This window comes from Monodelphis domestica, chromosome 4, assembly GCF_027887165.1.
Source record: "Monodelphis domestica isolate mMonDom1 chromosome 4, mMonDom1.pri, whole genome shotgun sequence".
In the NCBI taxonomy this organism is placed as follows: Eukaryota; Metazoa; Chordata; class Mammalia; order Didelphimorphia; family Didelphidae; genus Monodelphis; species Monodelphis domestica.
The window spans coordinates 191,272,897-191,300,002 of NC_077230.1; the positions used below are offsets into that span (position 1 = coordinate 191,272,897).

The following is a 27,106-nucleotide window of genomic DNA, read 5'->3' on the forward strand; positions in this document are numbered from 1 at the left end:
TTCTTGCTCCGCCCGAGGGCAGCGCGTCAGGGCCGCCATGGTGGGAGCACCCTAGTCATCCCCTTCTCCCTTGGACTGTCCAAAGCAGTTTTCCTGCATACTCTCAATCAGACGCCCTTCCCTTGGGTTTCTACCCCACGTCTGCTTTCCTTCCTGAGATGAGATGGAAACATGTCTGTCTGACAAGTGATCATCCTCTTCATAAAAAAATGATACACACACCCTTTTTATGTATTACCAGGGTGTCCCCAAAATCTGGGCTATGTTCCGAACTCAGGGAGAACCCTAAATACAGGGAGGGAGAACGAAAGAATGATTAACGTAGCGGGCTCAGGGCCTCGGGGGTCTGGGGGCTCGTTCGGCCATACACCATTACGTCATGTCAAAGCTGGTGCCTGGAAGGGTGTCCAGCAAACAACAAGTGCCCACTTTGTGCCATGCGCCGAACTGGGCATTGGGGATGCTAGTACAAAGGTTGAAACGGTCCCTCCTTGCAGCGTGCTCTCATTTCTAAAGAATGGATTTTCATCTTCCCTCCCTTCTTTTTCTCCTCCCCTCAGGGGTTTGCAGGAGTCATCAATGCTCCATTCTTAATCTGTACCGCTGCGCAAGCAAGCCGGACTCCAGCGGCTTCCAACCAACCTGCGGCCAAACCTCTGTTATTAAAGATATTTCCTTTTTTTTTGTCCTCTCATTGCCCTCTCAGCGTCTTTATTGTTACCCGAGACCGAATAGGGTGCATTTAAACCCTGATCTATAAAAGGTTTTGAAAACTTGGCTGCACCCTTCTTAGGTCGCCTCAAGGAACATAGCCATTGTTTTAAAAATAAGCCGCATCATCTCTCTACTTCTGGGTAGTGTCCCGGCTAATGAGGATTCCCAGACCTTGCCTGCTGGACCCAAATGCTTGGAGAGAAACGATTTCTCCAGGTCCTCATTTCTGCCCACTACCCGTCGCCACTTGGAAAACATGAATAAACCGATGAAAGGGGGAAAAATGCTAATAACTCCATTATAACCGGGCTTTTCATTGTCTCCTTAAGCATAAATCTAGAGAGTAAATATCTTAGATATGAAATGGCTAGACAATAATATGAATCTTGGGACTGTTCTTTGGTCAATAAAAGGATTCTACTATATGCTAAAAATGTTCGTTTAATGGGAATACTAACTTCCCACTACCTCCACCATTTTTTTTTAACACAGAAGAAAGTAAAGTGAGATACATAAGCAAATTGGAGCCTTTAAATTGCACCCAAATGATTCTTTTGTCTGTTGCCTCAAATGGCATAACATACTGCTAAAATTGGCATCAACTTGTAAAGGAACTTCCTTTGGACCAATTCCACTGAAGACTGTATCCAGGGCTAATGCTGGTCATTTTAATCTTAAGGTCCTGCCAATGTATCTTTCAAAACTATATTATATTGGATCCATTGCCTTGATCATATTTAGCTCTGGCCCTGACAAAAGATAATGCCACTTAATTTTAGTTTCTTCAGCTTTTTTAGTCATATAGAATGGCCATGGTGGCACTTCAGTTTTACCTCTAGTATATCAGTTTACACTTGATGTATAATTCATTATTCTGAGGACATGAAGCTGAAAGAGAGCTGTGAGCTCTATGCACTGGAAAGTAGTTAGTGAAAACAGGTTATTTTGCTTTTCTAATTAAGAGTAAGACTTCATTTAAAAATTCATTCTAGATTTAGTTTTGTGCATCGTAATTTTCTTTAAAATACTAGCCTTTTGAACATGAATTTAATGTCTGAAAGTTGCAGTTGATGAAGTGTTTTATCATTAATATTATATTAATATGTTTGCTGCTGCTACCAAGAGCTTTGTTAAGCAAGTTGGAGATGGAGGGAGATTAGTTCCTGTTCCAAGCCTCAGTGAAGCTGACAAATATCAACCTCTGAGCCTTGTGGTTAAAAAGAAAAGATGCTTTTTGTTACAGAGATCTAAATTTACCTCTACACCTTTCACACTGAATGATATTCTTCTAGGAGACAGAGAAATTTCAGCTGGTAAGTTTTCCAACAACTTTTAAAAACTTGTTTTTATAATAACTACTCTTTATATTGCAGTAGTAACCTAAATAGAGATAGCTTGTTCCAGGAGTAACATGAATCTTTATTGACTGTCAAATTTTGTGTTGAAATGGTGGTGATGATATTAGTACCAGAAAGGATGATTCAAATTTACATAACATAAAACCAAATTTTAAAATTTATTAAATGCATGGAACTCCTCTATTTAGCATCTCTTCCAGAACTTCTCCCTATCACTTTGTCTTTACTTATATATGTACTGTTATACTCTCCCCTCCTCCACTGAGTAGATAATAAACTTGTAGGCAAAGACAATCTTCATTTTTATCATTGTGTCCTCATTGCTTATCAAAATGCTTGGCGCATTGAATCTCAATAAATACTTTTGAACTGAATTTTTAATAAGTTGCTTTACCAAATCAATTTGCAATTGTGGTCATTTTATAATAATATTAGCTAACAGTTATATAGTGCTTCAAAGTTTATAAAGTACTTGAAGTATTTCATCACATTTGATTCTAATAAGATCCCTGTGTGGTAGATGCTATTATTATCTCTATTTCATGGTTAAGGAAACTTAGACTAAGAGAAATAAAATGACTTTGCCTAATTGCTCACTGGTAGTATCAGAGGGAGAGTTTGAATTAGTCTTCTTGACTCCAAATCCAAAACTTTTATCACTCCATCGCCTAACTACTTCACATACTAAGTGACTGCAGAATGGGAATACTACCTGTCTTATTATCCCTTAAAATTTGTTGTGTGGACTAAATTAGATCATCAAAGTGATTTTGTTATTGTAAGGAAATCTTCCCTATTTATAATGCTGGAAATAAATTCTAAGAAACTGCTTCAGGCACATAAGAGATTCTATGATTTACCTAGTGTTATACAGATACTATATGTATGTATATATAAATATATATTATTATATTATACATATGGAGGCAGCTGGTTGGCTCAGTGGATAACCATTGGGCATGGAGTCAGGAAGACCTGAGTTCAAATTTGGCTTTCTACACTCACTAGCTGTGACCCTGTCCTCTTTGCCTCAGTTTCCTTATCTGTAAAATGGAAAATTTATAACATTTTCCCCTCTCTCCTGGAGAAGGAAAGGGCAAACCATTCTAGTATCTTTGCCAGGAAAACCCAAAACAGGATCATGAAGAGTCAGACATGACTGAATATGACTAAAACATCCTAACTTCAAATAAATACTCATACAGGACCATCTCACATAGATAGAAGCAAAAGCATTTTGAAATGGAGAAATTATATCATTATTTCTACTATCACTGCTCATTAACATGATATTATATTATTGTTTTTAAGTCATTTCAAGTTGTTATTAATATAGAGAGGAAGTCTATTTTAGCAACACAATGTTTTTTAGCTCTATTTGGAACACTGGATTTAGAAATGGTATTTTGATAATAGATTATTACTTATATAGCACTTTCCTCCTTTCCCCTCTAATCTCTTTTCGTGAGATGTTTTTCCTGATTACAAAGAAAATAATATTTATTGTTTAACTATATAACCTACCTTAGTTCCATGTAAATGGAATTGAAAATTTGATAATTGATTTCAATCATTGGCATTACTATTATAATTTATAACTTTGGAATTTTAAAATAAACATATTAGGCAGGTAAGAGACATTTAAACACGATATTCTTTTATTAAAGGTATCTCATCCTACCAATTACTGAATTATGAAGACAAATCAGATGTTTCACTCAATGGAAGGCGAGGAAATCATATGGTTAATGACGTTGGAATTAATGTTACTGGGTCAGATTCCATTGCAGTAAAAGCTTCCTTTGGCGTGGTAACTAAGCACGAAGTGGAAGTAACAACATTACTCAAGGAACTTACTACTAGGTCAGTATGATAGTTTTTGATGTATTTAATTTGATTAAATATCTGAATTTTACAAACTGGGCTACTGTACATTTAAACTATATTTTATAAAGCCAAGTAATTTATTGTTTAAATTTAAAATTGCAATTAACCTTGCAAATGAGTTTCAAAAATCATTTGAAAAAAATTCTTGATTGATCCACAAAAGATGCTTTTCTCAAGGTCACATTTGATAGTGCTACCTCTTCCTTCCCTAACAATGCTTTTTTCCATGTTTCTACTTGTCTCTTTGCCACCTGACAGTTGGCTTTTGATCAGTCAAGCAATTAGCATTTATATGTTAATCATTTATCATATAACAGGCTCTGTGTTAAATTCTGGGTATACCACAGACACACATATATAATCCAGTTCCTGCCCTCGAGGACCCCTGCATTCAGTGCTTAGTATGGTGCCTCACACACAGTAAAGGACTGAATAAATGTTTATTGATTGGCTCTCTAAAGAGGGAGATAATTGAATTGAAAGAATATTTAAGAACCTGTTTGGTGCAAATATAAAAAAGCTCCTCCACATAAACCCGTTTCTGCAAAAAACAAATTGAATAGGTTCATAGATCTAGAGTTGGAAGGAAACTTAGAAGCCTTCTGGTTCAGCCTCTTCATTTTGCAGATAAAGAAACTGAGGCCCAGATAGGTTAAATTATCACAGGAGGTAGTGACAATCATAATTTGAACCCAGGTCCTTTAGATTGTGAATCTAGCACCTTTTTCACTTTGGCAATTGCCTCCCTAGATCATGAAGTTCAAGACCAAGAAATTAGAATGAAGAGGAGGTGTCCTGGTTCGTGAAAGAAAAATGATGCAACTCAGTGGTTAGACAACACAATTTTAACTTGCAATGCAAAGGAGATCACTCAAGAGATAGGTTGCTGATTTTCCTAGAGGTATTTTGTACATAAAAGCAACAAAAATCAAAGAAAATGCCTACTTTGTTTTTGCCATAATAACTATATATTAATAATAATAATAGCCAGCATTTATATAGTGATTTACTATGTACTAAACACTTAATAATTATTAACTCTATTGATCCTCAGAACAACCCTGGGAGGTAGATGCAATTGTTATCTCCATTTTACAAATGAGGAAACTGAGATACAGACATAAGATACACAAGAAATACATGGGAGTGCAGATAGAAAAAATCCTCACAGTTAAGAAACATCTGCTCTAACAAGGTATTAAGGGATCTTTGGACAATTCAAGCAGAATATAGATGATAATATATAATACAGGCAACTATAGTTTCTAAACCATGTATACTTAATTATCATTAAAACATATCTTGTGGCAATTAGGTGGCTTAGTGAATAAAGAGCCAGGCCTGGAGATCTGGGTTCAAATATGACCTCAGACCTTTCCTAGCTTTGTGATCCTGGGCAAGTCCCTTAATACTGATTGCCTAGCCCTTACTTGTCTTATAATTGATACTAAGACAGAAAGTAAAGGTTTTAAAAAAGACTATACTGAATTTCTTTTAGTCACCATGATTTCTTTTAGGCTTGTTTGATATCACAAGCAAGTAGGTTTTTAATTCATTCTTATGACTTCATAATTATGAGTTATTAGGAACCAGATAAATGTAATTGGGCAATAGCAAAATACCTGTGGATTTCTCTTTTCTTTATTTTAGAAAAATTAACTTTGATCACTGCCTAATCCGTCAATCAATGAGTAGTAGAAAGGCAGTATTGTGTGTGGTCATGGAAAGTATTAGAACAACACGCCAGTGTTCATTATCTGTGCATGCTGGAATGCGTCGTGGGGAAGCAGTGAGGGTAAATATCCTTAAAAGACTTCTCTTACTAACTAAAAGGTTATTGTTTTTTTGTTTTTCAACTAGGAACAGGTTTTTTTTTAGTAGTATTAACATGAAAGAATAGTTGTAATAGCATTTTTTTTGGTTAAAATTTTGATAGAAAATAACAGAAAATGTGGAGTTTTCTTGAATTGAAATTTTTGTGTCCCACATTGGTGAAAAAACAAATAAACCTCTAGGAGAACTTGGATATAAAATTCAAGGAATTTAATGATACCAAAATATTCATTCTTGTGAAATAAATTACATATAACCAAAGACCACCCTTTAATCACTGAAATGGTGCTACAAGAATAAAAGCAGAAGTTTGGTTCAAATAACATGTTTTTATTTTTTTAGTCATAATGATATAATCATACACTTTTGAAACAGCGTCAGGGCTATATTGTTTATATAAACCTAAAATGTTATAGTTTTCTATCGTAATAGTTCTTGCGGTCAAACTTTATCTTATTCAGAATTTAAACTTTTAGTTTAGAATAATTTTAGAAAATTATATCTACTTAAATCTTTAGACAATTCTTTTCTGTACATTTAGTGCAAAATAATGAATAATGATGGGATTAATTTAATTGAAAAGGAATTGCATTGTTAGGAACAGAAAGAAGCTTTGTCTCCTTGGGGTACTATTGGTTTGTACTCACACAGAAAATGGAAAGTTTTGATTTAATCTAGTCAGTTTCACAAGTGATTCACCTATGAATTAGAACTTTCACTGGCCTGAAAAACACAAGCAGGCTTTTGATTTAGAGTAACTTTTGAAGGCCGCTAAAAGTTCCAAGGCATCTGAATGGCCCCACACATCAGTAGGCCAAGGAGAGGATAAGAGACTTTCAAACAATCTGTTTGACTTGCATGTGAGACTAAACATAAGGGGGGAGGGGGGTGGATGATTAGGGATTCAGCTCTAGAGATCATTATCATTGCAGTGGACTTAATATTAGATTCTACGGTAATGTGAATGAAATAGGGATAAAGTATTTCCTTCCTTAGGATAAATAACCATTTCCAAGTTCAGAATTCTTGCCTGTGGTACAGCCCGATGATTTCAAACAAGAGAATTCTTTACTTTAAAAACTAGGTTTATCCTAAACAAATTTAAAAAAAAAATTAGAGAATTTAACAAATGCTATTCCTTTAATATTTCATTCACACTGAAAAATTTCCTTTTTCATGATTGACTCCCTACTAATACATGCTATTTCTTTTTTGAAAATTAGTTTCACATTATTGATGAACAAAATCCAAAGGGAAGAGACAAAGCTATTGTTTTTCCAGCACACACAACCATAGCTTTTAGTGTTTTTGAACTTTTCATTTATTTGGATGGTGCCTTTGGTAAGTATTCTGTTTGTGTGAGATTTTGACATATTTATTTATGCTTTTTCAAATAAACTATTTTAACTCAGAAATTATTTGGCAGTTATTTTATGTGAAGATGAAATAATTAGAATGTAGTAACACTTTCCAGAAAGGCCAGTCTTATGCAGAGGGGAACTTTTAACTATTCTGGGGATCCCTTGTTCCGCATAATATCTTTCTAGCACCTGTTTTTGGTTTAGAATAACATTTGAAGGCTGCTAAAAGTTCCAAGGCATCTCTGAAGAGCCCCACACATCAGTAGGCCAATGAGAGGATAGGAAACTTTATATCTTAAAGCTACTGTATTGTGTCCTGCATTTAGAGATAAATGTTAAAATGATGGAAGAAGCAACAAATCGAACTACTAATACACTAGGGGGTAAATGACTGATTTCAGAGCTTTTTCCAAAAAGCATATTTTGATGATGGGGGTAGAGGGAAGAAATAAAATTAAAGAGAGAGACAGAGAGTGGGGGAGGGGGGGAAGGGACTGAGCACTTGAAAGGATAGGAAGTATGTTTGTTGGGTTAGGAGTGGGGTTGGAGTATAGAAAGGAAAGGGTTCATGACCTTAGGGATACTATTTTCTATTTGCCCAGAGCTGTTGGCTTTGATTTCCAGGTTTCTAGTACAAGCCCTTCCTTCCATCTTAGAATTAATACTGGCTGTTAGTTCCAAGACACAAGAGTGGTGAGGGGGTAGGCAATGGGGGTTATATGACTTGCCCAGGGTCACACAGCTAGGAAGTGTGAGGCCAGATTTGAACTTAGCCACCTAGCTTTCCCCACTAGTCCAAACCTTAAAAAAAATTTCTTTTAGCAACAAATAAGTTTAAATGACTTAAAGTACATAAAATAAATACTCAGGGAAATTTATTCCTAACCTCAGCGGTTGTGGCTATTCAATTTAAGCATGTGGATCTCATATTTTAAAAGGACTACAAAAATAAGTTTAAAATACTTGTTTGCTGAGACAACTGCTTACTGCCTTTATTTCAGTACATGTGGATCAGATGCATTGAATTCCTCAAGACTTACTTGCCATCTCCTAGCTGGTCTTCGATTAGCTCCATTAGTCATTTTTGTTTGGTCATTTCCATTCTAAAGATTAGGACATTTAAAGTCTCTGGTGTTTGAATCTCTGCGTTAGCCAGATGAGTTCGACCAATCATGTCTTGCTAATGCTGCCTACCTGCCTGACCATTTGTTTACGAGGTTTTAGGCGTTTGTGTAGATGCTCAATCACCACAGTTGGGTTCTAATTTTATCTGTTAATCCACCTGCTCCTCTAAAGGAGCTCTCCCCAGTTTAGTCATTTTTTAAATACCATGTAACATTTTAAAAAGAAAAAATTAGCATAGCCAAATATGAATTATTTGTCTCTAGAAAAGAGAGCAGTGTACAAATATTAGAAAATTATGGCCAATATAGTCAATCGAGTTGTGTATTTTTGTAATGTCTGACTTTTTGTTTTTTATGACCTCCAGAACTAACTTTATAGTTTTAGGGCTACAGGAAGTCCAAGCTGCATTAAAAAAAAAAAAAGTCATGAAACCCAAATGATTGAGGTAAGGGAGCCCCCTAGCTATTGTAGTCTGTAAACACCATCTGAACATTAGTGTAGCGAATCTATTGTACCTCTTTGGTGGCTTTCTTTTTCCCAATTCCCAATAAAATGACATACAAATTATATGAGAGGAGGCAATAGGTAACAGATCTTGGAAGCAAGTAATTGGCCAAGGCAAGCCATAGCAGTCTTGCTCTGGTAGCTGGTCTTGGGCTTCTGTAAAGTACAGCTATAAGAAAGGATGGGAGTATTCTTATTTAGAATTACTTGGTCAGTCAATAAACATTCATTAAGGACCTACTCTGTGCCAGGCATGGTACTTATCCCAAGGAGATCCCAATCTAATAGGGGAGAAAACATGCAAACAACTATCCACAAACAAGCTATAGACAGACTCATTTTCAGTTTCTTTTTCCTAATTTTTTTTGTTATGATTTTTTTCTTTTTTTGATAGACCTTTGTGTCACTTCAGTGTCAAAAGGAGGATTTGAAAGAGAAGAAACAGCAACATTCGCGATACTCTACAGATTAAGAAATATACTGTTTGAACGAAGTATGTTGAGACTGTGATTAATGACATTAATGAAAGGATATTTGGGATGTATATTTCCCCTCTTCATTAACATATAAACTCATCTATTAAGTTGTCTCTAATCAAAATGAGGAATTTAAAATTTAATTTTTTTGTAATTTGATTGAATTTACTTTTGAGGTATTTTAGATTTCCGAGGATATATTTATAAAGAATGCCATTTGTGGTCTTTATCTTTCTCCTTATTGTACCTTTAATCAACACTTATTTTTGTGTGCTTTACTTTTCAGATAGAAGGGTGATGGATGCCATTGCTCGCTCAGAACTTTACATGGATGACCTTTTCTCAGATTACTACTATGATAAACCCCTCAGTATGACTGACTTCTCTCTCAGAGAAGGGACTCATGTCCGAGTTAACTTACTCAATCACAATATTCCAAAAGGGCCTTGTATCCTCTGTGGAATGGGGAACTATAAAAGGGAAACTGTTTATGGATGCTTTGAGTGTTCTTACAATGGACAAAAGTATGTAAGGCTTCATGCTGTGCCCTGCTTTGACATTTGGCACAAGAGAATGAAATAAAATGAGTGCTTTTGATGCAGTTTTAAGTGTAATTGTGCCATAACCCTTTCCAAATGACCTGGATTCAAATGAGTAATTAACCGTGACAAAGAAAGGTAAAAACTACAATATTTGTATTTTAATTTTCTTAAAAATATATCTTTTTTTTACATTCCACAATATATAGTGTTTCAGAAATACTCCAAATAGTCCCTACAAAAATGTTGTGTTATCCTGCTTTGGCATTTGGGTAAGAAAGCTCTACAAAAATCAATTTTTTTTCTTAATATCAATTTTATTTTTCATGACATGAATTCAAATTGTTATGGATGAATCAAATGAAATGTTTTCTTTAAAAAAACACCATTTCTGCTATGGTCTGGTAAAATGAGAAAAATGTGGTGTTAATAATTTAATGTAATCATACATGTTTAATTGGAGTATCAAATTAAAAGGACATTAAGAATTCTCTAAGCATAAGGTTTCATAAACAGTTAAGAGAATTAGAGATTTGGACAGAGGTTGATAGTGCAGAATGTAAACATGCTTTGTAGTTTTGTAGTTATAAGGTTCCCCCATTGCCACTTCAAACATTTTGCAAAGATCAGACTTCTGTTTCTTCTCTGTCTTAAAGATACTTAAGAACAAAGTGCCTTATGCGTGTGAGTTTGGAAGGTCTTATTTGTCTACACTACAACACATCCAAAATTTGCAAACACAATCTCTAGGGGTCTAATTTTTAGTGACCTACATAAAGACATACAAAAGAAAAATCATAAAACAAAAAAAAAATCATAGGGATGAAGACTAGCTCTGTAGTTTCATGGATATAGGGAACTCCCAGGTGAGGAAGCTCCCTCTACTGATACAGCTCAGCACTTCCTCTGCACTTTGTTCAAGTGGATAGAGCAGGGTCATACAGCCAGCATGTATTAGAGGGACTTGAACTCAGTTGTTCTTGTCTTGAAGGCCAGGTCTCCATTCATTATGCCACACTGACTATAAAATACATACTCAAAATAATTATGCCATTCTATACGTGTATAGACATAAAACAATTATTTGTTAAAACAAAATGCCAATACTACCCTAAGAGTGTATACATACATACATATATATATATATACATATATATATATAGTTTATGCAGAAAATTTTCATTGTCTTCTCTTTGTATATAGAGTATGGTTTCAAAATGGATCCTTTTTATTCATTAATTAAATTTTTTTTTGTTAATTTCAACCACTAGTTTTTATCAGCAGGGGTAGGAAGATTAGGGTATGATTTATTATAGAACAATACAATTTTTATATTCTTCAGATCAACAAATATTAACATTTAATCACAATGTGTTTGGATTCCACAGGTGTGTACCATATCTTTGACCTGTAAGAGGCTGAAGCAATAGTCAAATGACAAACTATCCAATTGGTTTTTCTTTAATATGCTGTTTAAAATTGTTACAAACTAATTTTAAATATTTTCAAAAATGCTTATTTTACTTTTTCTTCAGTAATGCTTTGTTTTTTCTGAACTGCATGTAAAAACATTTTTTGGCTTTCATTTTCTAACATTTTGAGTTCCAGATTCTCTCCTTTCCTTCCTTTCCTCACTTTTTCTGAGACAGTAAGCAATTTGATATTAGTTATGTGTTATCATACAAAACATAATTTGATATTCATTTGGTTATGATTTAATAAAAGTATAATTTTAGTGTGTGTAAATTTCCTGAAATGTTATGTACTTACTTATTGTCAGATTATTTAGAAAAGCATTTAAAGCCAGTTACTTGAAGATGGCATGAAGTATAAGTATACCAAAGTATATTAAAATCAACCTAGCATAAAAATTATAGTTTTGAAAATTTTACTCATTTTCTAGATTTTTGACAATATAATTTAAATGATGTTTTGTTGATACCTTTTGTCTTTATATCAGTCATTTCAATCTTCTCCACTGAGGAGACTGAAGCTCCCCTGGTGGCAAAGACCAACAATTAAGCAAAAACATCTAAAGTATATGAATATGACCCATATAATAGTCTGTCCTCTTAGTCCTCCACTTCTCTGCCATGCTGGGGAAGGTAAGTTTCATTGTCTGACCTCTCACTTTTATTGTTTTTTCCCAGTTATTCTAAGTCTAGTTTCCTTTTAGTGATCCTTTCATTTATATTATTATAATCAGTGTATACCTAATTCTCTTGATTACATTTGTTTATATCAGTTCATATGGATATTCCCATATTTCTTTGAATTCATATTCATTATGAATAGAATATTTAGCACTTTTAATATATAGCAGTTTCCATTACATTCACAATATCCTTAGCCATTGTCCCACCTATGAATACCTACTTTCCAATTCTGTGTTACATGAAGTTTTTCAATGAATATTTTGGTATACTAGATTTTTGTTTCTGTCTTTGACTTCCTTGGAGGATACATACTAGATGAGGTGGTGGAGGACTTTAAGGTGGTGAGGGCTTTTAATGAAAGTCTGTAATCTATTTTTAGGCAAAGAAGTCACTAAAGTCTTTGAGTAGGGGAATGATATGATCAGTTGCTTATTTAGTTACTTTCCTAACTGTCTAAAGGATGGATTGGAGAAGAAAGAAACTGGAGAGAAAAAAACAAAACAAAACAGTTAGGAAGCCTTCGCAATAGTTTACCCAAGATATAATATTTAAGCCTAAATTTATTGAGGTTTTTGGGGGGGGGGCAGTGGGAATGGGGAGGAGGGAACAGACATGAAAAATATAGCAAAGACAGAAATGATAGTTTTTATCAAATAGTTGAATATAGAGACTAAAGAAAAACCTAAATATGAATCCAAGGTTTTGAGTCTGGGTGCCTAGAAGGACAATGTGGTCATCAATAAATATAAGGAAGCTAGAAAGATAAGTTTAGGAGGAAAGATGATGAATTAAAAGTTTTTGAAATTTTGAGTTTGAGATGTTGGCTTGCTTCATCAAAATACTGAAATGTGTTCACAGACATTGCTAAATAAGGCACAGGATATAGGATATGTTACCATTTATTATTAAATTTACAAAAAGGTTCAGAAATTATGTTTGAAAATATCAAAATGTGGTCTTATAAGAAAAATCAGTAAACAAAATTTGAATAAAAGTAATTTTGTAGATAATACAAAATAGCCAAATGAATTTAGAAACAATATGCTATAGTTCATCATGTTGATATACATTATATTCCTTGGAAGAAATGAAGCCATCTCCATCATGGTCATTTTTCTTAAAAATATCTTCTAACACGGAATCATGATATGACTGGTCACGTGGTTTATCATCTCTCTCAAACTCCTTTTTCAAGTAATAATTGATCTGTAATGAAAAAAGAACCCTTGCTGATCTGTGAATCATTTTGGAGAATTTACTAAGAAATATAAACATTATGCAGCCCCAAACTACATTTCTGTAGAAGATAGTTTTCATGTGAGATATCACAAAAGGTATTTAAAGTTTTCAACTTTTAAGTAAATTTCTGGGGACAAAAAAAACCCCTCTTCAATTAGTATCACTAGAGTGTGAAGAACTATTCCAAGATGTTGGTTTTTGTGATATGTATTTCATGATATATATTTTATACTTTTCTTAAATTTCTATATGCTACATTGGAACTGCATGGTAAGAAAATCAGACAAATCTCACTATGCACATTTGTATACAACTTCAGTAATAAAAAGTCAATCTAAAAGTGTTTCCACTCTTAAAATTCAAGATAGCGCTTTAGATAGTTGTCAGGATAATTCCAACCCTTCTTCTTCGAATGCTTAAAATTTCAATCAAAATTCAACAAATAAAACATGATCTGGGCCTTGGAGTAAAATGAATTTGATTCTGCATCATATTTGTCTCCTGCTTATGTTTTCAAGTGATAATGTAGGCGACACTAGCAGTTCCCCTCCTTGTGGATATCTCATAAAAAATATTAAAGTATTTTTCCAAAATACAAGTTTCTTTGGAATATGAAATTTTTATTGTTGGTCATTGTGAAGATGTGAATGGAGAACTGGAGGAAACTGATAGACTATTGTGAAATGTTATAGAGAGTAAAGCCATTATATAAAGTGGCCTTAAAAACTATAACCTGTTGATGGGGATAAGATTGGGGGATAGAGACTCTAAACAATCACTCTATTGCAAATATTAATAATTTGGAAAGAGATCTTGTAATGATACATGTAAAACCCAGTGGAATTGCTCACTGGCTATGCGAGGGAATAATTAAACATATTAAAAAATTAAAATAAAAAACTACAACCTGCATTGGGGCGGGCAGAGGTGGGTAGGAACAAATCACCCACATACACGTAAGGCACTGACTACAAGTAGCAGAACTGTTGGAAAGCAATAGCTATAAAAAGTGAAGGACATGAGAGCAAGATAAATTGTGACGGCATTGTCAGAAAGCCACAGGGAAACTGATATCATCTTAGCAGCATGGGTGACCAGTCTACCCACCTGTCCTAGTGGCCTAGGTTCCTACTGGCAAGGTGAGGACTCCATCAGCTGTTCTCATTTAGAAGGGAAGACCACAATGATGGTGTCCTCTTTCTTTTCTCCTAACATGGCTTAGTGGAACTCTGTCTCTGATTCTCTGTCTCTCTTTCTGAATAGTTTTATAAAGTTGCTTTGATGTGCAGCTTATTAATCAATCAAGCATTTATTGGCCTTTTATATAAATATTATGCTAAGCACTAAGTATAGAAAGAGAAGAAAAAACCATGAACTCTGCCTTTCTTCATATGAGTCTGGGTAAAGGGTGACACAAGTGTGAGACAAGGGGACAGGAGGGAGCGACATTTTTTTTTAAACCCTTACCTTCTGTCTTAGAGTCAATATTGTGTATTGGCTCCAAGGCAGAAGAGTGGTAAGGGCTAGGCAATGGGGGTCAAGTGACTTGCCCAGGGTCACACAGCTGGGAAGTGTCTGAGGAGAGATTTGAACCTAGGACCTCCCATCTCTAGGCCTGGCTCTCCATCCACTGAGCTACCCAGCTGCCCCCTAAGGAGTGACATTTTTAATGAAGTGACTAGAGTTGTACGTTGAGAGGGCAGGAAGAGAAGATGTGGGAGAATGGAAACGGGCATCGACGTATTAGGGAGGTATAAAACGATTGCTTTGCTGCAATGAGGGCCCAAACTGAGATGATGCAGCATTAATTTATAGTGGACTCTCAGTATAGCTATGTGCCTTCTCTCCAACTGTTCAACAGCAGATGAAATGAGATTAAGCGTCAAATGAACTGGTAGGAAGACTCCAAGGCCAAGGGTTTGGCAAGCCACGGCCAGAGATGGGGGTGCGGAGGACGCCACCACGGGGTCTGGGTAAGGAAGGAGAGTGTAGCCCGTGGAGGAGCGAGGGCCTGGGCGACAGCTGGGGATGGAAGGAGCAGAAGTCACACTGAGGGCAAAGAACAAGATGAGGAGGTGGGTAGTGGGGAAGAGGGAGCAGAGATTATGGCCCGATACAGGCATTTCAGAGTTCAGGAATGTGGAAACAACACACACGAAGGAGGGTAAGTTCAGGGGGATGGCCATCTCTGCCTACAGTTAAGTGGAGGGACAGGGAGGACTGAAGGAGTGTCCACACGTACACAGTTCAGGGCTTGAATGAAGAGAGAGGCTATGAGCCAGCTACTGAACTCGCCGGCGAAGGAAAGAGTATGTTCTGGTGACCCTAGAGTGCCATACGGCACAGTTTTGTTGTTTTTTAAAGAAATGGACGGTCAAGGGCTTAAAAAAACTTTTTACATTGTCATTTCTTAGAAAGCAAGTAAGTCTCTGTGCAAGAATGCCGTGGTTTATATTAATCCTTTTTTTTTTTTTTGCTATATATAATAGGGTATGGGAGGAAGAGAAACATATGGGTAAGTATAAAGGTCAGCTAGGTGGCTCAGGGGATAGAGAGCCAGGCCTGGAAATAGGAGGTCCTGGATTCAAATGTATACCCCAGACATTTTCCAGCTCTCACCCTGGGCAAGGCACTTAATCCCAACTGTCTAGCCCTTACCATTCTTCTGTCTCGGAAGTGAAACTCTCATTTCTAAGACAGAATTATTACAATTAAAATGATTTCAAGAGGCCGATTTTTGGGTAAGAATATAAGTTTACTGATTATATCAGGTTTATTGGTTAGGCCAGCATCATAACTGATAAAGTGATATAGGTCTGTCTCCATGGTTGTCTTTTAAAAACTGGGGATGACCTGAACTGGGTCAGGCAGCCTAATAAATAAGCAGCTCATTCAGCCCCCACCTTGGCCACCCCAAGACATCTGTAGTTGGTGATGGCTAATTATGAGCTGGTTCATCAAGTCTTCAGCCCTTTCCCAAACCCACAGGAGAAGAACCCTTGTCTTTCATTTATTAACCAAATTCTGTTAAAAAGTCTTGGCATCTTTGACCCAGCCATAGCACTGCTGGGTTTGTACCCCAAAGAGATAATAAGGAAAAAGACATGTACAAAAATATTCATAGCTGCGCTCTTTGTGGTGGTCAAAAATTGGAAAACGAGGGGATGCCCTTCAATTGGGGAATGGCTGAACAAATTGTGGTATCTGTTGGTGATGGAATACTATTGTGCTAAAAGGAATAATAAAGTGGAGGAATTCAATGGAGATTGGAACAACCTCCAGGAAGTGATGCAGAGCGAGAGGAGCAGAACCAGGAGAACATTGTACACAGAGACTAATACACTGTGGTACAATCGAAGGTGATGGACTTCTCCATTAGTAGCAATGCAATGATCCTGAATAATCTGTAAGGATCTACAAGAAAGAACCCTATCCACATTCAGAGGGAAAACTGTGGGAATAAAAATACTGAGGAAAAGCAACTGCTTGAATACATGGATTGAAGGGATATGGTTGGGGTTGTAGACTCTAAATGAACATTTAATGCAAACACCAACAGCATGGAAATAGCTTCTGATCAAGGACACGTATGATACCCAGTGGAATTGCATGTTGGCTGCAGGAAGGGTGGGTGTAGGGGAGGGAGGGAAAGAATATGGTTCTTATAACCAAGGAAGAATGTTCTAAATTGACTAAATAAATTAATTCAAATTAAAAAAAGTCTTGGCATTCCAAAGTCTAAAGAAAATGCAAAAAGCAGCACACAGGGTGGTATCTCTGACCCAGATCTCAGATGGGTTTTCAATTCATTACTATCAGGTTTTTCATTAGTACTAATCAGTTTAACTAGGATTTTATTGAATTAATTAATGCTATTTTAACTAATCCTAATAGCTAGAATTAATAAAGTGCTTTAAGGTTTGCAAAGTTTTTTACATGTATTATAATGTGTAACAACTTATCAAATTAATGTTTTTAAACCTATGAGGTTATATAATTTACTGGCTATAAATGAATATTCTCCAGCAAAGGCCTCATAATATAGGGATAATAATAACATCTTCACCTTCCAGGGTTGTTTGTGAAGATAAAATAATATATATAAAGCACGATACAAACCTTAAGTGTTATATATATGCTGTCATTTTTATCAGGCCTGATTTTATAATCTAAATAAATTGTAAAGCCCTGCTTAAGTTTAGTATTAATGCATAACTTATTTACTGATAGTTTTTGACATCTTATCTGTTAACTTCAGACCCTTCTTTAAAAGTATTTTATGCATGACAATGATATCTGTGAAAACTGCAGCAAAATCACTCCCCTAATGTGGAGAACAGGATTGTGGGGGCCCTACATGTCTGAAGCTGATTTGGCAATACATTTTAAGAAAACTTATATTTTGTGCCCCTAATAATGGAGGATTGAGATGGGTGGCTGCTGGCTATTAGGATTTGTCTGGACTTGGTCTTGATGGAGTTGCTGGTGTTGAGCCTTTAAAACAGGACTTTGGGAGCGTGGCATAGACTTATGAGAGAAGTTTTCATACAAGTAATCTTTTTTTTTTTTAATAGCACAGTGCTCAGTGGTCACACTCATGGCATATTCTGTGGCCTTTTAATTCTAAGGTGCCCAACCCAAGTAGTTGAGAGAAGTGAACTCCCTTTTTGCTCCTCTGTTACTGGCCAAGGAAAGGGATTTCTGAGATATATCACAATCAGGTGGTGGGAGAAGAGGGTGAGAGAAGGGGAGGCTAAAGAGATGAATTGATCTGTTAGTCAAATCTGGCTTTGCTGTCAAGAATGGAACAGAAGGAGGACGACACATCAGTAGGACTAGTTAGGCAACTCCTGCAATAATCTGTGTGGCGGTCAGGACCGGTCTTAGTAAGTAGGAAGAGTGGAGAGACAGAAATGGATGAAAGCGATACGGCAGAGGTAAATCGGTAGAATTGATTGACTTATTTGGATACTGGAAGAGAGAAAGAGATAGCATTATTAAAGTTTTACATATGAGCTCCTGAATAAGTGGTGTCACGGAGAGAAACGGTGAAATCAACAGGAGGAGCAGGTTTTGGACATACTGAGCTGAGGTTCCCACAGAACATCCAGAATATTGTAGATGGAAGTCTGAAGCTTAGCAGAGACATCATAGAGATAGACACTTTGGAATTGTGTACGCAGAGGCAAATTTTAGATCAGCAATGTTAGCAGCCCTAGAATGGAAGCTAAGAAACAAACTGGTAGAGAGTAACTCTATATATATTAGCTTTGACAACTTCAAAAATAGGTTTAAGGACTAGCACGCTGGGGACTCAAGAAAGTCAAGGAAATGAGGGGATACCCAACAATTGGGGTTTGGTTGAACAAATTAAGGTAGAATTGAATAGGATAATAATGTGTCATAAGAAATGATGAAAAGAAGGGTTGGAATCACCCGAAAAGATCTGTATGAAATGGTACAGAGTTACGTGAGCAGAACTGTTAATATAACAATAATAATCACACATTGAAAATAGAAAAATAACTCTATAGATTGAAGAACTCTGTCAATGAAACAAACAGTTATGGTCCCAGACTCCTGCCTATGAGGCACGTCACCTACAACCTGATAGAAGTGATAGACTCAAGACCTAGAGATTTAGAAAGATGGTTGTGGACATGGCCTATGCAGAAATTTATTTTGCTTGACTGTGTGCATATTTGTAACTAGGGTTTGATTTTGCTTTTTTACAAGGAGGAATAGGGGAAAGTGAGAGGGAGATGGGGATTGGCCTTCTCCCCAAAAAGGAAAAGAATAAAGGGCAGAAGAAATAACATAAGCAGGACAGCTCTGACAGTTACATTTGAATTAATTGTACTTAAAAAGAAAAATCTCTATATTAATAGAAATTCAAAATTCTCTTCTTGTTCTAAAATGCATATGAAATGTTTATTTTATTTAGTGTTTGTGAAGTTCAAAATTTAGAAGTCAAGGGAGGGGAGGCTTCTAGGATGGTTACTGGTGAATCATGAAGGTGGCCGACCATGTGGTCAACATGGAATGCAAGCGCAACAGAGATGGCCTGAGGCAAGAGGAAGGGAAGGAAGAGGAAATCATGATACCAAGGAAGAGCTAGTCTAGAGAGTGATGGAAAGGAGAGGTAGCAGGATCCAAGGGTACACGAATGAAAGCCTAAGCTAGAGTTTAAGGCGCAAAAGGGAAACCTTTCACTTTGGAACAAATGTGAACTGAAACAATGGTTTATAAGTGAAACCTGACGTCAGAAGATTTTGTCTGCATTACCTCCGTTTTAGAGAGCTTCTTGTCATTGTCCACATCTATCTGTTTAAATGTTTCAATGCTTCGGGGTCCTTTGGTCACAGCATAGAGTTCAATCTCGAAAATCAGTGTTGCATCTGGTGGAATCAAGCCTTGTGCTGAGGAGATGACCAAAAAAAATGTTAAATGTGAACACAGGTTTTGGTCAAAGATGAAACAAAAAACATTTAACATTTTTTTTAACATTTAACAATGGTGCCTTTATAATTTTTGGAAGTATTTCATTAGCTCTTTTTATGATTTTGTGAGCATTTCCTCTCCTGATTTTTATCCAAAGTATGCCAGCTTAAAGGACTCATTAAACTTAAAATATTTTCAGAAAAGTAGAACCAATGATCACCACTTATCTGGCCCTTGTCAGCAGAATCTGTTATTTTCAAATATATTATGAACATGGTAATTAAAAGAGATTTGCAGAAAAAAATATAAATATACAAAATTCAAGATAAAGCTTACAGACAGGAGAATTTGGAATTACTGATATTTCTTAAAAAATTAATTATGTAATTACTTGAAAACAAGGATAAGATTATTGATGACTTTGATTCTTTTTTTTTTAAACCTTTATCTTCTGCCAAGGCAGAAGAGTGGTAAGGGCTAGGCAATGGGGGTTGTTAAGTGACTTGCCCAGGGTCACACCGCTAAGAAGTGTCTGAGGCTAGATTTGAACCCAAGACCTCCCATCTCTAGGCCTGGCTCTCAATCTGCTGAGCCACCCAGCTGCTCCTGTGACTTTGATTCTTAATAGAAAATGAAAAAACCATGAGTACCAAAATAGAAATATTCATTTTATGAAGAGAGTTTGTGATGAATGTGATCATTTTAAAGATCTTGGGGAGAAGGTGAATATTTAAGGAAGAATCAATATTCCGACTTGAGATTTTCACCCAAGTAGTAGACTTCTCTTTTTTGTTCTGGACTTGTGATTTCATTGGTGTGGGAAGTAAGAGAGCTTCCTTAGTCCAAGGGAGAAGGGCTATATTCTAAAATGTTTGTGATTTATAGCCTTAAAGAGTAGTACGGAATTACTGAGAGGTCAAGTCTACTTGCCCAGGGTCAGAGACAGCTAGTATGTATCTGAGGCAAAGCTTGAACTTGGGTCTAACCACAAGACGATTCACTGTGCTTCTAAGAGACAATATATTTCAGTTAACCAATTGATGCAATATATATTCAGATGAAATATATGGTTTATTTCCATTCACTTGTACCAAAATATTTCTTCCTTACTGGCAAGAACTGGTAGTTATGTGCAAAGCAGGGGTTGGTTAAGTATGCGATTGAAAAAGAAAACTTTTGCCAAAGATTTATAGAATCTAAACAGAATGGAAAGCAAGAGACAAAGGCAGAAAAGGTGCAGTGAGAGTCATAGTCAATGCAGAAGAAATCTGACCAAGGCATCATGCAATTAACAGTGAAGGTTAGTGTTGTGACAACATGCTTACCTGACCTATAAGCAAAGAGCTAGACACTCAATGATGATTTCTGGAAAACTGATTTTCATGTTCCTAATTTGTCCATCTATAATCTCCTGGTCACAGGAAGAAAACTTCCTTGATAAGAACAAAAAAAATTCAAAACTCAAGTTCTGAGGCTAATACTTCTTTATGTAAACATATATATATATATATATATACACACAACACATATATGTCAAGTTTCTGAATAAAAATCTCAAGTGTCCCAAGTATTACCATATTAAAGTTTTCTTTTCAACAAATGTTAAGAATATATAAATGAACAGAACGAGTGCATTCACTATAGATGGATGAAATCCATAAAGTCGTGCTGTAACAGAAAGGCTTTGAGAAACTATGTACCGGATAAACAGAGAAGTAAAGCTCTAAAACAATCGCATGCATTTCAAGACATGCAGGATTACAAGGACGCTGCAAAGAAAATGCTTCAAGTTTTAGTTTTCCTTAAAATAGAGCTACATCTGAGATTAGGTATACATAGTAATGAATCTTACCTCCCAAAAGGATAATTAACAAACTTCTTAGAAATGTTTTCTTATGGCTTATAATGTTTTAATATACTTTAGTTTATTAAATGCCACAATAAGATGAGACACCAAATGTTTTTTCAAATATAAAATTCCAATATCATACTTTTACCTCATGAAAAAAATTCTCTCGGGCCATCATCATAAAAGCATAGAATGTTAGAGGGAAAAGGGATCAATGTGCTTATTGAAGAAGACCTTTACTCTTATAGAGATGGAACTTGAGACCCAGAAAAGTGATTTATCAAAGGGTCAGTGCAGATAATTCATGATACAGCAGAGACCAGAATTCTGGATTCTAGTGCCTTCTCTGTTAGTTCCTATTTATCCTGTATGTAGTGTGTTTGTCATGTTAATTTTTTAGTCTTCCCATTAGATTATGGTTTCCGTGAGGGCAGGGCAGGGATGGTCTTTTGTCTTTCCCAGGAACTTACTACAGTTCCTGGCACTTTCTGCTTACTCTTTCCAATGCAAACTCTACAACAGTTCAATCCACCTCAGGACAAGACAACGGTCTTATATACTGCTATTTGTTTTGCATTCAAAGTAGATGTATTCATTATCAGCTGAGCCTTCACAGTAGAGCCTTCTAGCACCTACTGGAGAATCTTACATGCAGTAAACACTTAATAAGTATTTGTTGAATTTAATTAAGAATGAGTATAAGAAAAAATTTAATTAAAAGAAGAAAAAGCAAAAGAGGAAGTCAATAATGATCTTTAGAGACCATTAAAAACAATTTACTTTCAAGAAAGCTAGCTCTTTTCCCTCTCCATTGTGGACAAAATGAAGTAACAAGGACTCAAGTTTATTATCTTTTAGATTTAAAAGAGCCTTTTATTCAGAGAATACAAAGTGCTCAGGTTATAGCAGGTGAAACCCAGGTTACCTCAGCCTAGCCCACTGAATCACACACACAAAAAAAATCCTACTCTTCCACTCCCCCTCCTAGAAAGTGATACCAGCCTTTCTAGCTCCCAGGATCCAAAGAATGATTTAATTGAAATGCTTGGTAAAATGGAAGCAGTATCTGTGTCGCATTAATAAATTACAAAGTTCTCATATGTGACTGGAGGAAGATCTTTTTAAACTATAAAGGAAACTTGTTAATATCTGAAGTCACAGGAAAAAAAGCCCAATTTAAACACAGGTTCAAATCTTGAAAGCTCCAAGATTCCTCCTGTATTTTTTTTCTTTCTTCCTTTGAGCACTGACTGACGTTACCCATTTCCACATTTCATCTTAGATATTCCCAAAGAAAAGCCTGGGATCCTCAGAATGTGACTTATGCTGGGCTCGTGGCCCGAGGCAGCCACCGACTTATGATTTGAAGGGCTAGCTGGTGTCTGTGCCCCTCATTAGCTCACCTATCTTAGGTCTCCGAGTCCCTGAACTTATTACTGTAGTGTCTCCTCCTTAAGGATAAGGGATTAAGGCCACCCCTCCCCCTCTACCCCCAGGAATTCATTGTTCCCAGCCGTCACTTGGCTGTACTAGCTAGTCTCTTCATTCAGTTTCTCACAAACGTGACACTTGATCTGATTTTGTGGGGAGGATAAAGGCTTCAAATTCCTACTGTTCTATCAAAGACATTTCTTTTTTCAAGGCTCCCATGGATTGAAACAAGTGCATCTTGATGGGTCTCTGCAAAACCAACAACCTGGAATGGAAATCCTTTCTCCAGTGGAGGCTGTTCCGAGGGGACAGAACCCTCCGCAAATACAGCCCGATAAAGTTGGAGTGGCAAGAGTGAGCCATAGACAACTGGGCTCTGGAAGAAGAAATGCTGACCAACGTCACGCTCCGTGATGCAGAGGTCGACCTGTCTGACTCTATAAGACAGCTTGTTGACTGCTTGAGGCTTTTTCAGCTCCAGGAATCTCTATAGGGATGACAAGGATTCTCTCGCTTTCTTCAGTGGCAAAAAGAGAATAGATAAATAATAAGTGGCCAGAATGAGGCCCTGGCCTTTGCCTTTGGTACACAGGAACCAGGCTCCAGGAGCTGTCTAGCTCGTGAGAACTAGGTTTTCTCACTGATTTTCGTAGTCACACAGAGTTGTCCCAAAAGTCTTAGTGCCGTTTTAAGCTTTAATAAACCTCAAACTGCAGTAAGACTTTGGGGACACTCTGCATCATGCCAACACCTCGGGGTGGTAGCTGTGGCACCGAGGGCCCTCTCGCACAGTTTACTACCACTTTCAAACCCAGTTTGGAAGCTTCTTCTGGAATTCCAGAAGGCAGAGGCAGGAACTGTGCTCCCTCCATGGCTGCAGGGTGGGAACAACCTTCTCCCCAGGGGAGAGCCGGAATCATATCTACCTGTGGGAGGTTCATTTCTCTTTACACCCCTTCTCTGTTGTGGATTAAGAAAAGGATGGACGCTGAAGACTTCGGTCTATTTGCTCAGCATGCCATAAAGAATTCTCTCGTGTGTGGTTGATTCAGTGACTTGCTTGCTACATTTCAGAGGCTGATTTAAAAATGACTCCAAATATCCTCTCCTCTACCTTTAAAAGGTGTCTTCATTTTGAATTTGACTTTCATTTTGGGAAAAAGCATGGTTTAAAGGAAAAGTAATGGAAAGAAGCAGAATATCTAGAACTGAACCCATCCTGTCACCCGCTAGTTGGGTAACCATAACCAAGCCATAATCTTCCTGAGCCTCAGTTTCCTCATAAGGAAAATGAGATAATAGTCGCACATTCCCAACTTGCCAGAGGGTTATTGTGGGAAAGGTTTTGTTCACCTGAAGTGCTGCATAAATTTGAGTTATTCTTACCAAAAGGAGGCTCTGACCCCCCACTATGGTCCAACTCCAGCACTTCGCTGTAGAGTGGCAGTGACCCCAGGAAGTCCATGAAGGTTTTGCCAGGGAAGTAGCAAGCACCTCAAGGTCCTGGCCAAAGTGGCCTGACAATCAACCAATCTATAAGCATTTATCAAGCACCCACTATTTGCTAGGTAATGTGCTAGGCACTGAGAACTGAAATATGAAGAATGAAACAATCTTGATTTCAAGTTTGCTGAGGACCAATGCAGACACTGAAAAAATTAAGTTAGGACCATGGAATCAAAAGGACATTTAGGGATTTTAGTTCTACCAACTCCCTTTATTATGCCAAGTTAGGAAAGTGAGGTCCCAGAGAGGTTAAGTAATTTTGTTTCAAAGTCACAAGGGGAGCAAGTGTCAGACCTGGAAATCTGAACCCCAGGACCTTTGACTTTGCCTTCTGGAAGGTACATAGCCACTCATGAAGAATGCTTTGTGGAGGAGTGGAAGTAGTTACACCTGTGAAGTACCAAGGACATTAAAAAGAATAAAGCACCTAAAGTGTTGCAGAACACAAGCAAGTTGTATGATTAGTTTTCCTAATTACTCATTTTGAAATCCAATAGACATAGACTAGGTTTATAATAATATTAAGTATTTACCATAGCCTTGCTTTCCATAGGCCAGTGAAGGAGGTATTGTCACTTTTCTTTTTTCTCCAGAACACATACCCGTCATAGCAATATCTAGGCCTTTTATTACTTGCCCAACACCAAGAACAAACCATTTTGGGTGACCTTCATTTTGTGTCCGGCTACCATAGAAAGAAAAAAAGACAATAATTTAAGTCACAAAGAAGTCATGCCATGGAAAGTAAGAGTTATGTTAACATAGAGATAATATGTTAGACAATTAACAGTGTCAAATATATATCAGAATTAAAATATTATTTTATATTTCAAATGACTATCAGTTAATCTATTCTTGAGGGTTTGCCTGTTAAAATTTAATGACTATAAGGCAGGAAATTCAAAATATACTCAGGACACACTTCTAAGTTAAATCTGCATTATTAGCATTTTCTCTGTCCATAACTTTCTCAAGTCTAAATAATCAATAAAAAATAAATAAATCAAGCATAATTTGCTGCATTGGCCATTTCCAAGGAATAAAAATGCTTAAGCTGAAAATTTAACGATTGGCTATCTAGATAGTATCTCCAAACTGGCTCCATCACATAATTTATGTCATCTGTTTTGTATTCCTACATAATTTTAGCCCAAAGTTCCTCAGAAATAGGGATATAAAATGCCCAAAGCTACTAGCAACAAAATGTTATTTTATTTTAATTCCCACCTTGACTTTTTTCCTAATAAAGCTGTGAAACTTCTAATCTCCCTTCATGGCCAAATGGTAGTGTTCTCTCTCTTCTTATTAATCCCCTTTATTTTTATATTTGTATCTTTTCCAACACCCATTTACGATTTATTTCTAGAGAGCAGAGGCTGTCACTGATGACTTTGGCATCCCAAGTACCTAACATAGTACTTCCTGAAACATCAAGTAGACATTTAATAAATATTTATAGGTTGAATCAATGGAATAATTGGCTTCAGAGAATTCTAGTTCACTTCTTAATAGGAAGAACATGATTTTTTCCGTTGTTTCCTACCATCATCCTTTTTAGACTTCAAGTGTGACTGGAGAAAAAAAATATTTTGGGTAATATAAAAAAATTATTACAAATATAACATTGGGTCATATAAGTTCCATCAAGTGCAAAGTAGAAAAATACCAAGGTCTTGCATTAAACACAAAGGAAATTCTCCTAACCTGTGGTATAGTGCTCTCTAGAGGCTCCACTAGTCTAAAAACCTGGAAATCCAGAGTAAGACAAAGAGTAACACAAGCCCTTCCTACTGCTGTATTAATAATTCAGATTCTCTACAATCATTTCAGGGAAATGTAGGGATCCAGCCACTACAAAAAGTTTTCTAATGGAGAGAAGCTAAAGACTCTCTCTCACTCTCTCTCTCTTTCTCTCCTCTCTCCCCCTCCCTCCTTTTCTCTCCTCTCCCCCCCCTCGTTCAATATATATATATATATATATATAAATATGTACTCTGATATAGTTCAAATGACCACAATTCATAAGAGACAAAAAGAGCACTAATACGGTTACATTTTGGGCCTACATCTCCACCTTTCAGGGACTTTTAACAGTAATATTCAGTCAAATAAAGAAAAATGAAGCAGCATGCTCTTTAAATGCAACTTGGGTGAAATATCTAGTTAGTATCTTCAGCTTTTGCATACATGCAGTCCTGAATCTTATTTGTTAGAAGGCTAAAGGATTCCGTTATTTACTCACTATCTAATTAATAAGTAGTTTTCTGCTGGGAGGGCACATTTTTGGTACAAAATGAGACTAAGTCTAAATGAAACGACAATGTCGTTTGCTTGCGTTTCCTACCTGCAGTAGAATTTGGTTCCGTTGGTCAAGTAGCCATCGTAATGGGCATTTAGGAGGTCACCTTTCTTGCTTTTGGAAGAACAGTTCTCTGGAAGATGCAAAACTTCTATTTTTACTTCTTCCATACTTTCCTCGAGTTTTTGTCCCTGAACCAGGAAAGAAAAGAGGCTTAAAGCCTGCAAAAAAAGAACGCATTTAAAGGAAAAATGCATGACTTCCTACGTGGTTTCCTAAATAGCCTGGCGTCTCCAAGACCACTCTCTTCTATACTCTTCCCCCTCTTACAAGGCTCTTGACGCGTGGCATTGTTACGTCATAGAGGGGCGCTGGAGGCGGAGCCTTG

General features: G+C 36.5%; 2 protein-coding genes and 1 non-coding gene across 5 annotated transcripts; 1 reads left to right on the plus strand and 2 right to left on the minus strand.

Moving 5' to 3' along the window:
* Positions 1-63: 63 nt before the first annotated feature.
* Positions 64-9,855, plus strand: PJVK (pejvakin). Of its 3 annotated transcripts, XM_056794078.1 has the most exons (7): positions 3,801-3,935; positions 4,710-4,860; positions 5,014-5,154; positions 5,610-5,754; positions 7,016-7,133; positions 9,177-9,275; positions 9,545-9,855. In XM_056794078.1, the coding sequence occupies exons 4-7, from the start codon at positions 5,647-5,649 to the stop codon at positions 9,838-9,840; spliced, it is 621 nt and encodes a 206-aa protein (XP_056650056.1). In that variant the 5' UTR covers positions 3,801-3,935; positions 4,710-4,860; positions 5,014-5,154; positions 5,610-5,646; the 3' UTR covers positions 9,841-9,855. The 3 variants fall into 3 exon arrangements, with proteins under 3 accessions (XP_001368857.1, XP_056650056.1, XP_056650057.1); XM_001368820.5 differs by lacking the exons at positions 4,710-4,860; positions 5,014-5,154 and adding an exon at positions 64-2,027 and having other exon boundaries at positions 3,740-3,935; XM_056794079.1 differs by lacking the exon at positions 5,014-5,154.
* A 2,981-nt stretch (positions 9,856-12,836) lies between these two features.
* Positions 12,837-27,073, minus strand: FKBP7 (FKBP prolyl isomerase 7). The gene is made up of 4 exons (XM_007494441.3): positions 26,764-27,073; positions 24,953-25,104; positions 19,478-19,611; positions 12,837-13,159 (listed from the first exon to the last, which is right to left on the minus strand). Exons 1-4 carry the CDS (start codon positions 26,973-26,975, stop codon positions 12,998-13,000), a joined length of 660 nt encoding a protein of 219 aa, XP_007494503.1. The 5' UTR covers positions 26,976-27,073; the 3' UTR covers positions 12,837-12,997.
* MIR7262G (microRNA mir-7262g) lies at positions 23,583-23,638 on the minus strand. Its single transcript, NR_162903.1, has one exon. It is a non-coding gene; the product is annotated as a microRNA mir-7262g (primary transcript).
* Positions 27,074-27,106: the final 33 nt, after the last annotated feature.

Coding starts and splice junctions, on each gene's coding strand:
- PJVK (XM_001368820.5), top strand. CDS start 1,817: ATGTTTGCTGCTGCTACCAAGAGCTTTGTTAAGCAAGTTGGAGATGGA. Junction 5,755..7,015: donor GTCGTGGGGAAGCAGTGAGG/GTAAATATCCTT, acceptor TTTGAAAATTAG/TTTCACATTATTGATGAACA. Junction 9,276..9,544: donor AAATATACTGTTTGAACGAA/GTATGTTGAGAC, acceptor TTTACTTTTCAG/ATAGAAGGGTGATGGATGCC.
- FKBP7 (XM_007494441.3), bottom strand. CDS start 26,975: ATGCATTTTTCCTTTAAATGCGTTCTTTTTTTGCAGGCTTTAAGCCTC. Junction 25,105..26,763: donor GGAACCAAATTCTACTGCAG/GTAGGAAACGCA, acceptor TTTCTATGGTAG/CCGGACACAAAATGAAGGTC. Junction 19,612..24,952: donor CTATGGAAAGCAAGGCTATG/GTAAATACTTAA, acceptor TCATCTCCTCAG/CACAAGGCTTGATTCCACCA.